Here is an 18,221-nt window from a genome sequence, read left to right as displayed (position 1 = left end):
AGTTTTACTGATGTTTCTTTCCTAGGATTATTAACATAAGCATGAACATCAGGCCCTTACCTTGTGAAGTTCCCTGAGGCACTGGTTGTGTCCTGCTGTTTGTTTGTGTAGTGTATAGCTTATTCTGGATGCTGTTGCTGTAGAAATGTTGTCAACAAAATACATGGGAAGAAAAAGTCTGTCATTCAATATTGTCTGCATACTTTTACATGTATGTGTCTTGATTTGTCCATTCTTTAGCATGCTTGCTTCATTCATGGTTCACAAAGGCTGTAGTTAAATATAAGATATTGATTGAAGGGATAGATAATTCATTTATACCTTTGTTATTGAGTATTACAATTTTCAACTGTTTCTTTTTCGTTTGATTCAACTGCGAAAGTGGGATGGGACACAGAATGGCCTCATTATTGTAGGAGTATTTCTCTGTTCCCTGCAATGATTCCAAAAGCTCTTGCACACTTCATCAGTATTATTGTAATTCTTTGGCTGCAGGATATTTGGCAGCTGTTGCACCCCACTGGCAAATCCTATTCAGACTTCACTTCCATTCACCATTGCCATTGGAGAATTGATTTCTCTCTCCTCTGCTCTAACCTTTCCCAATTCATTTTGGATTGTTCAATGTGAAACATTTTAATTTCATATCATACAGCCATTCAGCTCACAATCCTTTTTTAACCTGTCACCAGGGTAACAGCATAGCATGCTTTCTTTAGGCAATCAAGTTTTTATTTCACATGCTTAATGTTGCATTAAATGTTTGCATTTTGTTTAACCCTCTTAAATACTTTGAACTGGGGATATATTTTGCAGGGTAATGAAGTCTCTGATTTCAGTGTCAAGTCTTCACAGAAATTGCCTTACTTAAAATAAAAAATAAGAAATCAGAAGATGAATACAGTAATGAGAAGATTATTAATAAAATCCCAAATGGCTGAATGAGGCAAGCATCCATAGAATAGCAAAAATATTTTTCTTCTGGAAAAATCTTCCAGAAGCTTATATTCTAATCTTTAGACCTACACTTTCGGATTACTTTTACCTGTAAGTGCTTGTAATCAAATTAATGCAAATATAGGATTAACCATGCAATAACATGACTTTAAGAAGTGAAGGGTCTGGCCTGTACCTGTCAACCTTCTTCGAACTGCTTGCTAGATGTGTGTGGGGAACTGTAAGCTGAATAGCAAGTGATTTATATACACAAAAATTAGAATTTAATGGGATGATGCAATTGATTAAAGAAATATGGAATTTTTAAGTGTCTGTTTTTCCTGTATGTGCAATCCATCATGACATGAACAACAGGCTATATCCATTTTATTGGAAGTGAGAATAATAATGAATTTTGAGTACGTTATCATAGATGATTACAAAAATAAAATGAAATGGACATTTTGTATCTGAAAAAGCACTGATTTCATATAACTGTGACCTTACAGAGCAAGTCCTGCTTGTCTTGGTAAAGGAATAGGACCAGCTAGGTTCGCTCCCACCTGTTTAGCTGGAATTTTGAAAAAGTCTGTAATAAATGTCCTCAAAACACCCAGAATTTCATATCCTATCTCTATAATTATAATTAGAGGTGTAGTGTTAAAGGCTTTTTATCTGTCACGTTCTGTTCTCAATTATGTAGGTATAAAAGATGTGGGGAAAAAAAAGTATTTAATTTTAACATAAGTGAAACTTGAGAACACGGCATTGCAAATAAGCCCAGACGTTGCTCATTTATAATGAAACAAACCCACTGTAATGAAAGCACTAATAATATGCATTTTGACACTTTGAAATACTAATTTTACAAAGCTTCTCATTTGCAAAATAGATCATGCATATCTAGCATTGTTTAAAAAAAACCATGCAGAATATTTGCATTACTGTACTAGCTGGAGTGTTTGGGTTTGCATTTGATACAGCTGTTTTTGAGGAGACAGCTGCTTATTATAGATCAGACCCATAGAGTTGATTTGTTAGAATTTTTTTTTCAACAGCATATAGCTAACTATACAAGGATAGAAATGCAGTTTCTTCTATTAATTTCCAAGTTTTCTGTCCAGTTTCCTTTTTTCCCAAATTGTACTATAAGCTACCAAATATTATTACCTGCCAAAAGAGGTTTGGCAGTGTTTTGTTACTGAATTTTGCCAAAAGGAGCCAAACATATGGTAACAGTTAATTTATTGGTTCTTCTAACCTCGAGGGAACTCTTACAGAAAGCATATTACCTTTTTATCTAACATATTTTAAATAAAAGAGCTGTTGGCTTGAAATTTGATATGCCAGTATAGAAGCTGACCTTCAGTGCGGTTATGCTCAATTCAGTCTTGTTTAAGGGTAAGATTAAAAGTGTGTAAACATATAAGATTGAGCTAAAGCTTCTTTCTTTTCAACTTTTAGAGAGGCTGGTCACTTCTGCATAGTTTTTGTGTGTGTGTAAGTGAAAATGCTGAAGAAACATTTTCATGAGAAAAATGAGTCCTGCCTTTCTCTCAGAAGTCTTGGAGAGCTCTTTCTTCACTTTCTTGATAAGACATTTCCTGGTATGTGCATTACCAAGTGATAATAAAAAAAAGAACATTTTTCATTTCTTTATATGTAAGACCACAGGCTCATTTGTTGCTCTGCAACAATGTAGATTTGTCTCATTCTAATGGGAGAAGTATTTGAGAGGTAACATTGCTAATTGTGCTGCTATTCACTGTCTTGGAGTTGAATCTCATGCCTGAGACTTGCACAACTCAAAATCAGTGATCTGCTACCTGCATTTGAAGTAGTCCTCTTTGTTCTGCTTTAGATGCTGTATATTTTTGTCTTTGTAACTGATGGTGTTGTGAATCTTAGAAAAAAAGCTGCATGGATATGTCATCATATTTCAGATGGGATACTTGAGATAGGTGGTGCCTTAAATAAAAAATATCCTGATTTTTGTTGGCTCATATTAGGTGTTCAAAGGCCTGGATATTTTTCCCTGGATCTGTGCTGAGACTGCTCAGATGACTTTTCCTTTTGTGATTATGGATGATTCTTTAATATCTTTCACAGACCATTCTTTAGGGCTTTACTTCTCTGTGTAATTAGATGTGGTGCTTGGAGTTTGTTTTGGCTGGGGCTTCCCTTTAACATGTATCTTCAAAGCCCGTAGTGTGAGAAAGACTGGGCAGGAAAGAACGGCGCAGAACCCGGTTCTTTTGAAACCAGGGATGTTTACCCATTGACTTAGAAAGGACATGATGACAGGTCTTTATCCTGTCTCTCTGTGGTGCTTAGTAAAATTAATCTTGCTGCAGTTAGTAGTGCGACGATACAAATAATTTATTTGCCTATTGAATTCCAGATTTAAAAAAGCACCTCAAAAAATCTGGGTTATTTGTTAAATTTTATCCTTCCTAGGCTTTAAGGTTCTGTCTTTATCCCAGTGTTGTGGCATGTGTTTCTGAGGCTCCTCTCTCTGCCATGGGTGGTGATCTGATACACCTTGGTCACACAGTAATGATTTTCTCCAGGCCCTGCTGCCCATTTTTCTACCAGACACTGAAATTTAAAGCAAGTCCTCATCTGGCTGCACCCAGCCCTTAATGTCCTTAGACAAGGGAGATGCCATAAACCAACAGCTTTTCTCTCCGTTTCTCCCTGTTTCCTTGAACTAGTGAGAGCGCTTCTCTTCCAAATCCTACATTTTCCCCACAGCCCCCTGCAGCAAATGCTTTTTTCTTTTTACTCATATCCTCAGGCAAATGACAATCATTTTAAGATGTTTACTAACATTAAGTCCACCTTATTCCTCTATTAGCTGTGATTTTTCCACTCTTTGATCTCAGGCATTGCATGTCTGCCTCTACTACAGGCTTCCTTTTCCCAAGTCTTAACACCTATTTTAAGTGAACCCTTCTGAGTGAATAGAGGGAATCTCTGTTCCAGTGATTTCCAAAATCCTGGTAGTCTTATGGCCATTTAAGTTTCAGTCTCCTTACATCGGGCATTGCAGCACTATTCCACAACTCTCTTCAACTTCCTCAGCTTTCAGTCATTCATATGTGTATTCCCAGAAGCAAGGGGTACTGAGAGCTGATAGCATTTTGCTGTTTCTCAGTTTAAAAATTTGGATTGCTGTGAGAAATCATTGCGTTCACAGCCCTTAAAGGGTGGAACACAACTCTTCAGAAACGGGGCCAGCTCGTCTCACACAGGAAGGCCCAGAAGGGGCTGCAGTCCTTTGCATTTTAGAGAAATTATGTTGGATAGGGGTGAGGAGACTTTGGGCTTAGAGGGAACATGGCTGTTGTCGTGTATGGGTTCCCTCAGCAGGAGCGGGAGAGCACAAAGGAAGGGTTGGGGTTGAAGGCAAAGTTGTGAGAACCGTTTCTGAACATCTTCTTAAGGTATCCCCTCTCAGCTGCCATACATTACTTCTGAAAGTGTATTTTGAAAATACTTCGGCTTTTCCCTTGCTACTTGTTCGTTTCTTTACTGATTATTGGTAGTTTTCCATCTAAATTTTCAGGAGGTACCAGTGGGCATAGTTGCAGACACTGGATCAAAACCAGTTAGGTAATGTATGTCATGTCATGTTCGTGCAACACTTTTACTTTACATTTTCTGTTCAAAACGTGTCTGTTTTTTCTGTGTCAGAAAAAGTAGTCTTGATCTCGATGTTCTTTTTGAGCATCCTTTTGACCACAGACAAGTTGTTTGCTCATGGTTGTTTACAGAATAGGAACATTCACAGAAAAATGTAGGTTTACATATTAGCTTACTAAGAAACAGGAGCAGTACTGTCTTTTTAAACAATATGTGTAATCATATTCATTAAATAATAATTGGATGTGTAAGAAATCATGTTTAAAGAAAAATGTGTTTTCTATAGCGTATAAAAATGTACCTATATGGCATGTTATGTGTATATATTGTGTGTGTGTGAAAAATGTTTTATATTTAGGAAATTTATTTCTTTGCTTTGTGAATTACCAGACTACTTTGATTAGTGCTAATTGTCTTGGTGAAAAGCAAGGAAGGAGAAGGAACTTCTAGTTAAGTACGTTGTAGAAGTGTGACTACATTATTGTACTGTTCTTATACCTTATTTAACTATTTCCTGTTGATCACTGAATATTGGACTAGATGGGTATTTGGTCCACCCAGTGTGGCCATTTTTACGTTCCCATGCTGTATTGATCATGATTCTCCCAAAAGAAGCAGAAGGAAATCTAGGAAGACAACCCACTTTGTGTTAAACTTCACGTGCAGTTATGTTCCTGTCATTCCTTGGGTCTATCCCACCTACGCAGCCTGGCTTCTCTACTTCGACTTGAGTCAGCAGAAAGCTTAGTGGGCAAAAGTCTCTTTTATTAATACTGAGCACGAGGGACTAGCTGTTACAAATTTTTTTTCCTTCACAATTAACCCTAGTTTAACTAATAATTTCTTCTGAAATTCTTTCATTCACATCTGATGCATATAACTTTAGCTAAGTAGGAAACCTACACACAGTTTTTTTCTTATTGGCTTTCTTCTCTTTACTTGTGAGACCATTATATGAACAATAGCAGGTGTCCTATTAAAAGGATGAAAATACATGGAAGGCAGTAGAGATTTATCTTCTTTTGAATACATATGACTTTGTTAAATAACAATTTGAGTCTGGGTTTGTGTGGCCCAGATTCACAGTGCCTAAGGAATGTAATAAATACAAGTAAGTGTCACCTAAAAGTAGTTCAGCCTATCTAAGGTCTAACTCATTGTGGAGAGGTACCTTTCTCTTTCCATTAGTTATAAAGGGAAAAGTTGGTTAATATCAAGTGGCAAAAGCTCAGTGGTGTGAACTCCGGATGTAAGCTGAAAGTGCAGTAGAAGATATATTGAAGGTAATGTGAGTCCCTGGAGCTCTGCTATGTGCTATAATTGTCTAGATATGAAGAATTAGTACTCATTGAAGATATGCATGTTTTATGTTATCTAATATAATTTTTAATGAGCTCTTGGGTTTTTTGTCATCTGCTATTTTTTTCTCTTTAACTTAACAGAATTAGTGGCATTAATTTGTTCCATAGGAATCTAGTGCAGAACAAATAGAGAACAAAGCTTTAGAATCTGTGAAACATGCCACATTTTTATGTGTTACAGAGGGGAAGAAGCTGTCACATTGCCTGTTGGAAACTGGCTTGAGTACCTCTAGCCAAACGCTCTAATCGCATTTGTCTGTGGTTTGGTAGATACATCATTGATATTTGTGCTGTCACCCAGCACTAGATCCTCCGTATGCAGTAAAGCAGCATGTTTTTGAAAAGCTAGCCATTGTCTAGAAAAATATATTGTTGCAAATTAATCACTGTTCTTGGCCAGCTTCTGTTTCTTACAATATGGCATATAGGATGGCTAGTAAGGGAAAATCTGACCATCCTTTTCTGGGACTGAGTGCCATCCTGAATGTGCATTCTATGTATTTCCTGAATTAAGTCTCATATAGAGGAGAAATCACAACAGAACAAATATGATCAGTACAGCTGTATTACAAAACTGATCTCATTGGCATGAGGTGGTTAAGCTCTTGGATGTACTCTTTTGGTTCTGCAGCAACCACGTTTCCAGGAGATGGTAAGCTCCGTGTGATGGGTGAGCTCTTACAATACTCTGGAACCCTGCTGAAGTCTGGTGCAAGCATTGTGTTGTCCAAGATGCACAAAAAATTGAGTAGAGTTCTGTTTGTAGAGTTCTGTTTTAAATGATGACCTTCGGCATATTGCGTATGTGACAGACTTCAGAGAGACCAAGTCAAATCATTGGTACTACAAAGTGTGGCAGAAAGAAGATAATTCCAAACTTCTAGCAATATAATCTGATCAGTTCTGAGGGGACTGACACATCAAAAGGGGACTGTAGTAAGTCTTAGGTGAGAGACCTAAATGAAACCATTAAACACAGGAAAGGTAGCATTCAATACATAGTTCTTAATAACCTCAAAAAGGTGTTGGGAGGTGATGTTCTATAAGAAGGTATTTTCAGTCTGGCTCTTAAGACAGTTTGTTGGGATTTTTTTGTTAGCTTAATATACTTCAAAATTCTTCATTCGTTTGCACAGTGTGTTCCCTGTGGGCGTTGAAGAAGGCCGATGCTCTTACTCCCAGTGCTGTTGCCAAATTTCCTCAGAGGTGGCCTTATTCTGATGTCTTGCCTTTTCCCTTGACTGTAGTAGTTGTGTCTCACTCTGATCTCATTCTTGATTTAGTAAGTTGAGCAGGTGCTGACAGGTTTCACTGTATTGGGTCTTACAAACTTTATTCTTTAAAGAAATGCTGCGTTTCAGTCAGATGTTACTGCCTTTAATGGTGGCTATGACAGTCTGTGGGTGCACATGTATATCTGTGAATACAAAAGATATGGGTTAATGTGTTTTTTGGGGATTAACCTTGTAAATTACTGATAGTTGGAGAAATGGTGATGTGTTCAAGAAGATATTATATAAAAGAATAGAGACAGCACTGGAATGTCAGGCCAAGATTTCTTCAAAATGGAAATTTTAAATTTGATTCTAATATATGTATTTTGTCCTTCAAATTGGCAGAATGATTTCTCAAATGTGCTGCACTGTGGAGTATTCTCATTGCTTTCAACTGAGAGGAGCTGGCAGGTGCTAAGCACTTCTTAACATAACTCTTCTTCACTGGGGCAACTAAATAAGGGGTTTCGAGCCTGAATTTAAGTATCAGTTTATTGTTTACCTTTTAAACTATGGCCCAATATCTAAATTAAATACTGAGCTTATGGTTTTGAGGGAGTGCAATTGCAGAAATTGTCATTAAGATCAAATCTCTTTATGTGAATAAAAGATTCTTCAATATTTAATCTAGCTATCGCTAGAGTGTGTACCAGTACAAGTGGATTTCTAGTTTGCGATGAGGAGCTGATACTCTCACTGTACATATTTGACTTTTGATTAGTTCTAGTCCAGTCCTGTGCACTGAATGCCCATTTGTGGCTGGAGTGTGCTGGGTACAGTTCTGGAGCCTGGCTTCTGTCTTACTTGCGTCAGACAGGAACCTGGTTCCTGTGTCCTCAGACTGTTCTGCAGTGTGATCCAAAGCAGGATAAGTGCAGATGATTGGGATAATTTGCTTTGAGAACTACTCCCGAGCTGAACTAAAACACTGATGTTCTCACACCTGCTGTATGTTGTCTTGATTACTTCTGAGTTATCATACTCTCCAGAACTTCTACTGAAAAAATGGGTGAATAACTGAAATTCTAAATTCTGACGAAAGGGATGATGGATTAAGGCAGCAAATGTGTTTTGAATTCAGGTTTACAGCAGTTAGTGGCAATTTAGTTCGTGATTAGTAGGCTACAAGTCAGGCAGATTTCACTACTGGGATGAGTAGAGCAAGCCTAACTCAGAGTTTGCCTGGGTGTTTCAAAAAATAATTTGAGTATGGAAAGTTGTCTTATGTGTAGATGTAAAACTGAATGACTATTACCTTATCAAACTTATCACTAGGTTATCTTTTAATCATTTCACCTCCATTTTCATATTAGTAGTTTAGAGATTGCTTGCTGCCTATTTTTAACATGCACAGCAAACCTGTAATATTCTAAACTTAATACAAAGTGAAAAATAGCACATTATTACTGGGCACAGCCATTGTTTGAATGGAGGTGCAGGAAGCAGGCTGCCCAGCAAACAGCTACATCCCAATACCATCATGTTATATGGAAAGATATAACATCCTTCTGTGTTATATGGAAGGATATAACATCCTTCCGTGTTATATGGAAGGATGATGCTAACAGAAGAGCTGTAGTCCTCCCTACTGCATCACAGTGATTTGTTCTGAAGCTCTTTGAGCATTAAAAGAAAGTGAGATAATTATTGTAAGACTATTCCTAAATATCTGCACAATAAGAAAATAAGTTTCCTTGTTCAAGGAAATACAGGAGAATTTGTACAGGAAAAGGAGTTTGTCATTTTCCGTTTGTGGAGTGTATTATTATTAGTTTTTCCAACTGCCCAAAGTAAACTCTTATTAAAAATAAGGGTGTTAGAGAGAAACACAGTTGTGAAATTAAACACTTTAATGGAGGAGAAAGAGCCCAAAATTTTTTTTGATGACGAACAGATTTTCAGATTTTTCTCTCTATAACAATTGTCAGCATGCACAAGTCAGTATTGTTGACTGATCTGATTAAAAACACCTGCTTGCAAGTAGTTCTGTCTTTGGTAAATAGTTTTGCTGATTTAGGAAAGATGGTTTGAAAGAACAGATCAGAAGCACAGACTTGTAAATTATGTGGAAAATAAATGTCTTTTCTCTGTACTTGCGAACACATGGTTTGAAGCTTCCTTGCTTCTCATCTCACAAATGCTTGCAATGAGACAAGGAGCAACATCTCTTATCCAGCATTAATGCTTGTGATGTTTCCTTTTTCCAGGAGACACCAAATGCTAAAGTAGGCCCTGACGTGCCATAGGAGAGGAAATGAGTTTTGCGTATCATGTTTTACATTTATTTATTTGTAATTTTCAAGGTGTGCTGGCATCTGCTGAAGGACTAGGCAGTCTGACCCTCCCCTGAAACTGAGAGGTCTTGGGCTTGGCCTTGCAGCTTCCAGGATTGCTTTGTGTTTCATCCAGTTTGTTAAATGCAAAGTGCATAGAAATTTCCTGGAGTAGGACCAAGTGCCAAAACTCTTTGTTGCAGGGGATGCATCATCAGGCTGCAAATTCTCTGAGTCTCCATGCATCTCTCATTCCTTCCTACCATCAGCAGGGTAGGATGGTGAGTCCTCTACTGCCTACCTGGGCCCTGGCTCTTTATCTTGAGAGATGGGAGGTTGAACCCTCACAAGCTGAGGGAGACTGATAACCCAGTTCTTTCATTCTCTGGATGTATGCGCTGCAAGCATGAATTTGTTACAGCAAGACGGACAATAGCAGCAATCCTACTTCCTTTGCCTGATAGATTTAAAGGTAAAAGAGCCATAAAAGATTTTTCAAGAGGCTTAGATTTGTAGATGTTTGCCTGCATGCTTAGATCACACCTTCTCCTTAAGGCTACAGAGACAGCTTTGGCAGAGGAGCCCCTAGTTCCTGCCCCCCTGCCAGGCTGATGGGGAAGCTCGCTGCAAAGCAGTCGGGTTAGGGTGGCTCTGTTTGCAGGAGCCAGCCCCTGCACGCTTAGAGACCTTCAGAGTGGAAGAGGGTGAGCCAGGGTGAGCTCAGGTTGTGTGCAGGGTTACTTGCCAGTTAAAGATGAAAGTGGTTGAGCCCACACACTTAGATCTGGGCAGCTAAATTCACCCTAGATTTATAAGATCTAGCTTTAACTGTTTCTTTATTTAGCCTTGATCTGGGGTTCACTGAGGAAGGCACTGGAGGTTTTCATTGGGCACTGGATTGCAGGCTCTTATGTCAATGCAAATCCCCCAAAAGGCTTCTGTTAAAGGAAAAGGAAGCATCCAGATGTACGCTGTTTTGAATCAAAGCACAGTGCACTCCATAAGATCCTTTTAAAGCAGTGCCTTTTATTTATAGTTTACCTTCCATGTAATTTAATTTTTTCCTGTGGTCACTATTCAGACAGAGTATGTGGCTATAAATATGCATATTTGTTATTGATCTAAACATAATGTGTAAGAAAATGTAATGTAAAACCATTTTGACATAACCATTGAGTAATTCTTTCAGCCTTTGTCTGATCAGCTGGCACACAGGCTAGTAGAGGTTATTTTGTATGACATATGCAGAACTATAACTTACTCTAATGATGGTATATTTTCATACTGTTGGTGAAAGGGGTATATGTATACATATGCACACATAAAGCAGAAAGAAGGAAAACCCAGTTTTATGTAAAAGTGCACATGATATGTATAGATGGATCAATCTGAATGTATGTAGAAAATGTGCGTGAATAGATGTAGAAAATACCTCAAATTGCTGAATAAAATATTCCCAGATTCTTAGGTTCCTTTCACATAATTTTTAGTTCTTAAAATAATCCTGTGAAAGTGCTGCTTTTATCTTTTCAGTGCAACGATGAACTTTTATGTTGGAAAGTGTTGAAAGTACTCAGATAGTAAAGCTTAGATTTTTGTTTTGTTTGGCAGTACACTTCTGTTTAGAATTCTTTTAATCTATCCATTCCCTGCTTTTATATTCATCTGATAGTTGAGGGTTCTGTGAAGGCTATTTCTTTGTATATGAACTTATTAAACCAATAATGCTCAAAACTGTGAGATTTACTTCCCTTTTTCCTTTTTTTACATTGTAAGATAGGCTCTTGTTTGAGCTGTTAAATTTCTATTTGCCTTTCTTGAGTTTTTTTGGGGGGAGCGCGGAGAAAATAAGAAACAATTTATATGGTAGATCTAAAGTTTCATTAAAATTGCTTATGCCCTGTCCCAGGCATTTTAAGTGGGCCATCTGTCTAAACATCTCTCCATTTTTTTTCTGATCATTTCCTCGACTTATTCATGAGCCATGGGAGGGCTCCTTTGTAGTCTCCATGTAGCTGGTTCAGTCTACCCCCACTGAATACATCTATGTGCTTGCATAACATATCTTTTCACAGTGCTGGAAATTCTCTGAACTTGGTTCAGATGAATGGCCCACTTTCTGAAGGTCTTTTTTTCTCCCCCTGCAAAGATTTGTATGCAGAAACTGACCTTGGTGGCTACAGAATCCAGCACATTATTCTTGATCATTTTACAGGCCACCTGCTGTGAAAGTTATGATGAAGGATTTCTTAATGATTCTTTGACCATTAACATTGTTTTAAGTCAATATTTCACTTTTATTTAACTGCTGAATAGGTAATTGCACAATTGAAAAACAGCTTTACGGAGTGGCATATAATGTGGTTTTCAAATGCTTGTAATCTTTCATAACGGGAGAATTTGTTATGATAGTTTGGGATTTCTCTGTGTTTACATAAAGTATTAAGCAGCAAAAATATCAGAAGTAAAGAGAATTTGTAAGTTTTCTTCTCCCAGCGTTAGAACTCGCATTTTGAATTGCAAGTGAAAAAAAATCTATAGTCAATTTCCTGACCCTTTAGGAGCTGGTGACATTTATCATAGCTCATTACATCATCAACAGTAATTGGGAGAAGGGAGTTTATTTGCCACAAGCTGCAGAAAATTGTAGTTTTATTGAGTTCCTTCTATCTGATTGGTTGATGACAATCAAAATGGATGGGCCGGGGCAGAGTTATTACTTGACTTGCTTTTGTGAATGTTTTCTTTCATTATTTGTTTTTGACTAGAATAGATAATGGTTTAACTAGTGTCTGTTTTCCATGAGCACAGTAAATGTGTGTTGATCTAAAATTTTTAGCAGTTGTCTGCTTTCCTCACTGAAAACTTGCAAAGAAAGCAGGAGCTATAATTGCTGTATTATTATAAAGTATCTCCCTCTCTCTCTCTCATGGCAGTTGGGGATAAAAGGGACATAATACACTGTGCAATGTATGAAATAAAGTATGGGACCATGACATCATCTGTAGTTGAACAAACAGCGACAGAGGTTGAAAATAAATAAATAACTAAGCAGGCAAACAGTGCTTTTTTCTTCTTGCGCTGTTGACGTGTTTTTATAACTTCAGAGCTTTAGAGTAATGCCTTTATGACTTAGAGCCAGGCCATCACCATACTTTTCGTCTGTGCCCCCATTGCTCGTGATACTTCCCTTTAGAAGGCAATGTGGAGCAGAGAGGGTCAGAACTGCCCATTTCTATATGGAGGGAGTTCATAACACCCTTCTCCACCTGCCTCCTGTCGTTGTGGCCACCGTGGTGTCTTTGCTTTCTCCTTCTCTTTGTGTGTAATACTCCTGGCAAGGGGTAACAGTGCACAGCTCTCTGTGGCCCTACTTCCCGCTCACCTGGCACTCCTCTTGCTGCCAAACTTGTGTTTCTTCCTGCAGCCAGTGATCTTTATAAGTAAAGTAGGTAATTTTTTTGATGATACATCATTTACCAAAACTGGGAGAAGAAAGGGATGGTGTGTTGAACCCTATGAAAGACACATCATGTGGATTCTGAATCTAGGGTTGGAGGGGAAGTGCCTTAAGTTTTTGGTGTCTTTTATGATGGTAAAAATGGCATTATTTTTTCTTTCAGTATTTTTTCTGTGAATAGAATATGTCAGGTTTTAGCCCAGTATGTAGAATTTTAAAAGTTATAAATTTTTGAAAATAGCCAGAAGTTTGGGGAGTTTTCCATGAACTAGTGGAAAACATATTCAGAAGTCCAGATGTTTTCTCTTTGGAGGACTTAGGAGAGTTCTCAACTAAGGAAGCAACCTTGCCCAAGAACAAAATTATTTCCCGTGCACTGGGACTTCTCAGACATTTAAAAAAAATAATCCACAAAACAACAACAAAAAACCCCACCGAAAAGCCCCTTTCTTAGCCTGGTAGAAACTTCTGCGTTTCTAAAGTAGTTCACAGACTTGAGGAACTTCCTTTCCATATCCAAGAAACTTGGACTTTGAACCTTACTTTTGGACTTTGTGACCCTTACTAATATAAAAAAACCCCAAACCTCTGCATCCATCAAAATGGAGTCTAGTACTACCAGATAATTTATTTGAAAGGAATTTGATTTAATTAAGAAAAAGTAGGATTCTTGTGAGCTAATGTAAGTATCTGTCTTAGCCAGTGTAAGTGTAGGTTACAAAGCCACAGGTGTTTGATTAGCAAAGCTGAAAAATGTCCCTGTGCAAATGGATATAGCAATTCCAGGAGGGAAGTACAACTCGCCACGTACTTGGTATTAGATGCAGCTCTGGACCTTGCCCTCCTGACCACCAGGGTTGCGGAGAGAGGAATTATATGCCTGTGTGGCTGTTTGAAACCCAGGCAAAGCAGCGATCGTAGTCATGCCTTTCAAGAGGCATGCATCCTGTTTGGAGATACACTTGACAAAGCTCAGCAAGACAGGACCGAACAAAAATAATCCCTGCTGGAGAACAAGCCTGTCTTTCCTTTGATGGCCAGCCGCCAGATTCATGAGGTCACTTCCAGTCAAATGCAATGTGAAGCAGGGCTGTGCCAGCAAGGTTATAAGGAATCTCATGCCACCGCTCAAGCAGATCTACTAAGCTGCATTTGAGATGAGGTCTTACCTCTTACACAAGAAATATGAAGTTCCTATAAACCACTAAATCCTGTTGGTTATTGCAGTGGCGTAGCCTGGAGAATTTAGCCAGGCTCTGCCACAACCCTGCTGCATTCCTCCTTACTGGTGCTCGGATGCCAGGAAGTGCAATGCAAACATCTCTCAGCTTGCTGCCTGCTACCTGTGCAGGAAATTCCTGTTCCTCTTCTTCAGGAACTCCCGTGTCTGTCGCGTTTCCTATCAGCCAGTCTAAATGTTTTGGTGACACGCAGGAATTTCAAGACGAGGTGCTGAGAAATGTCTTTGCACCTAATAAGCCATAGATACTTCCTCAGATTTGTTGTTTTGACAATTGTCACTGTATATTAAATGCAGAAGGTAACGCTTGGCATAATTAGTATGGGAACAGGTTATTCTCAATATCTGTTTTAATGAACTTTGTGGGTAGTGATAGTTAGAGGTGAGCTAAGATGTTTGGTGAAATCTGGTGTAGGCCTTACTTGGCTTGAATCCAGAAGTAACTAGTGATAAGTATGCATCTATTTGTCTAGCTAATATATTTAGTGTTTCCATTTCCCCCTTTCAGGCACGTTGCAAGGCACAATTTTTGGAACCTCCTTGCCTAATTAGGTACCTGAACTTGTACTTGCTTAGATTTCAGGTGTCTAAAAACCCAACCTTCTTAAAATAATTGTCGAAATCCTTAGCAAGTCAGTGTGTTATCCTTGGCTTAGGCAGATAATTTCTTCTCCTGTGGCCTCTGGAGGCCTCATAGGTGCTTATCCCTGTTGATTCCACAGGGAACCTGAGCACTCCCTTTGGGGAGATGTGGTTCACTGGGCACCTGAATCCTCAGGAGGATGCACGTGGCATGACACAAAGACATGCTTCCAAGTGTTAAGACCCTGAAGGCTGCAGTAAAATGGTGTAGTAAGCTCTATAACGGACAACAGATGAATGTTATAGCAGAAATTATCCCTAAGAAGAGACCTAAAGGTGATGAACTGACTATCTCTACAGATTCCTTACAGTGAATCTAAACATGTGTAAGAGTCAGTGTGGAAGAAAAGCTATACCAAAATAATGTGTCTTTGTTTTAATGGAGTTTAAACTCCACCTTTGTACCTTCTCTTTAGGCTACATGGTGCTTGCTGATGCTAATATGTGGCAACAACTCATCAGAAAAGTTGTAGTGTACTTTTGGACACCAGTTGTTACAACAAAGTGGAAGAGACTTGAGAAGTTAGGATGAGGAAACTGAAATTGAATATACATTTAAATAAAATAGCTGAAAATTACTTGTTTAACTCTGAACTTCCAAGAATGGAGACTTGGGTCTCATTCCTTTGCTGTCAGGTGTGCTTCTTTAAGCTAAAGTTGAAAAGATTCGGGTTTCTTGTATTATCTGATAACTGGTGCAGCCACAGAATGCTGCAGGAATAGGTATAATCCTGCATGTGGGCTGTGATGATATATCATTATTTTTTCAGTTTGCTTGAAGGGCTCTGTGAATGAGATACTCTAAAATGTATATTAATTATAAAATTACTTGTATTACTTGTTTGGCTGAATCTTTTGTCTGTAATTGTCCTTTAATTAAGGTTTACTGAGAATGAGGTGAAAGAAATTGTGATTATATTTTGCCCTTAAAAAGAATGCTTCAGCTATCGCTGTTGCTATTCTGCCAACCCACTTTCTCATCTGCTTTTCATCCTGTTTGAGCTAATTCTGCAGCAAGCTCTGGCTGTATTCAAGAGCCTCCTATAACTTTATCAGCGTACCCAGTGTGTCAAGGCAAATCTAGAAAGAAAGTAGAGTGTATTTTCTCCTTATATGCCATTTGACAGAAAAATGTATTTAGTATTTTTTTTTTCAAGTATGCTTTCCAACTGTGTCTATAGATTAATGATATTTTATATCCTTCATGACCATCCTATGAGGCAAGCGCTTCTGGTTAAAATGGGAGAAGCATGAAATCTCTGTTAAAAATTCTTCTTCTGTCTGTTTCTTTTTTAGAATCCCTATTGCTAAATCAAAGAGAAGTAGCTGGGAGCTCTCTGTGCATCTAGGAGATGGAGTTTACCCAGTTGCAGTTTCAAAGGATGGCTCATCATTTTCTGTAAGTTCCGCTCATTTTCTAAGAAATTCGATGTATTGAGTCAGTGTATATTATCCTTGACACCTACTAAAATTCTCTGTTCAGTGACCATAGATGTTTGTTTTGTCTTTAGTAGGCATTGCTGTGATTACAAAAGAAGGCTCCCTATGTTAATTAAATACTGCTAGTGTACAAAGATTTTTCTCTGCTCATGCCTGTGGAACATTTTTGTGTCTACTTGTTTAATAAATTAGTTTTCTAATTAACAAACCTGTTTAGTGTCCTGTTTAGAAGTAAGGTCTTATGCTCCATTGTAGATATATGAGAGCAAGAAAATAAGTGCAATGTCAACAAAAATTACATTAGCTTAAGTTACTGATTAAAAAAACAAATCAAAGAACCAAACAAGTTGAACGCGTAATCATACTGGAGTGGAATTATTCAGCACCTCAGTGATAAAACTGTATGTGGTCATAGTAAAATGCCAGTGTTTCAAGATGTGCCTAGGTCACTTCAGATGAATGTGTATAAACTATTGTTTTTACAAATATTCTAAGATAATTACTTAAGCATTTAATGTTGTCAGCATGAAAGGCAGAAAGACAGACCATGGCAGTAGAAGAATGGTAATGCTGTGTTCAGTAGTTCAGCTGTTCAGCAGAATAAAGCCAAGACGCAAGCTGGTTGAATTGGAGTATTGAGAAGGTAGATTTAGAGAGAGAACTACTTTTTAAGTCTGTTAATGGTAATTTCACAACTAAACTGAGATTTTTTTTTTTAAAATAGTCAACTTGCATAGTATCTGTTGACTCTTAGGCAAAAGTTTTCAAGAGGGTCTAAAGAAGTCAGTTTTTCTTAGAATCATTGAAAAGCAGGACTATGAGGAATCCCAAAAGTCCTCTAGTTTACTCTTCTTGTGTGTCTTCATTGAAGAAACTACTGCAACATCTGCTCCATTACACTTTTTATAGTCATGTTGTTCACACCTACGTTGCATTCAGAATAATGAGATTTCTTTGAAAAAGGACATTTAAATTAATATTTCATATAATGAAGACAGTATTGTCTCAATCATTCACTTTTGCTTTGCTCTACTGAAATTTCAATGTAAAAGACATGATTTTCAGTTGAAACTGGTCATCTTTTTAGGTGGTTATTTTCACTAATGTGAATGGAGGTAATGAAAACCTAGCTTTTTTTTTTTTTTTTTTTTAAAAATCTCTTTGGCCTAACTGGGGCAAGAAGATGCCTAACCAATATGCTTTCTAATACTACCTTTACCTCCATCACACTGTATTTTACATATACTTATGATGAATGTGAGAGTATGAATAGAGAGCAGGGATACTTTCTGTTCCATGTGGATCATAGGGGCACCGTAAAAAGCATATGGAGAAGATCAGTCATTGTGGTCAGCACCTTTAAAAATTTTCTCTTGCAAGTGTACTACTTTAAGTGTGAAAGAAGATGGTCATTTTAGTTGTAGTGTTTCTTTTAGAAAGAATTCCAGGAGGTCTTGAACAACTGTTTACTCAGTACCTGATATATAGTGTTGCTCCATGGCAGTGGTGCTAACCCTACTTGTGGAATGGTGCTTCAGGAGCGAAGGCCATGTCTGCATGCAGCTTTTTACTAAATTAAATTTATATAATGGCCCTAATAGGCATCCTGTGAACTTGGATACAACCCATTGCTCAAACGACAAAACATCTCTGCCAGACTTCAGCCCAGTTTAGAGCTGGACTGGCACTGGTTTGTGTGACAGAGATAGCCCTTCCGAGGAGTAGTAACTGCCCCCAGCATTTCTGCCTTTTTGCTGCAACATCGCTATCTAACAGCGGTCAGCCTGGAGCTGCCTGCTGCTGTGAGGAAGATACAGGGTGGCTGCTGGTCCCTATGGGTGTTGCATAGGCCCTTTCTGCTGTGAGCTCAGAAATCTAATTCCCATAGCTGGACCTCCCTGAACTAGGAGTTTTGTTTAGCACAACTAATTACACAGGCGTGCATCTGTG

General features: G+C 38.1%; 1 protein-coding gene across 1 annotated transcript in view; it reads left to right on the top strand.

The window, feature by feature from the left end:
• Window positions 1–18,221, top strand: part of PCCA (propionyl-CoA carboxylase subunit alpha) — a 300,137-nt gene that overhangs the window by 170,592 nt on the left and 111,324 nt on the right. Inside the window, exon 19 of the mRNA XM_072849938.1 lies at window positions 16,128–16,230. Coding sequence (XP_072706039.1) covers window positions 16,128–16,230 — 103 coding nt within the window. The remainder of the gene's footprint in view (window positions 1–16,127; window positions 16,231–18,221) is intronic.

The sequence above is a fragment of the Ciconia boyciana genome, chromosome 1 (genome assembly GCF_034638445.1).
Source record: "Ciconia boyciana chromosome 1, ASM3463844v1, whole genome shotgun sequence".
Lineage (NCBI taxonomy): Eukaryota > Metazoa > Chordata > Aves > Ciconiiformes > Ciconiidae > Ciconia > Ciconia boyciana.
This window is presented reverse-complemented; position numbering and strand designations above follow the sequence as displayed.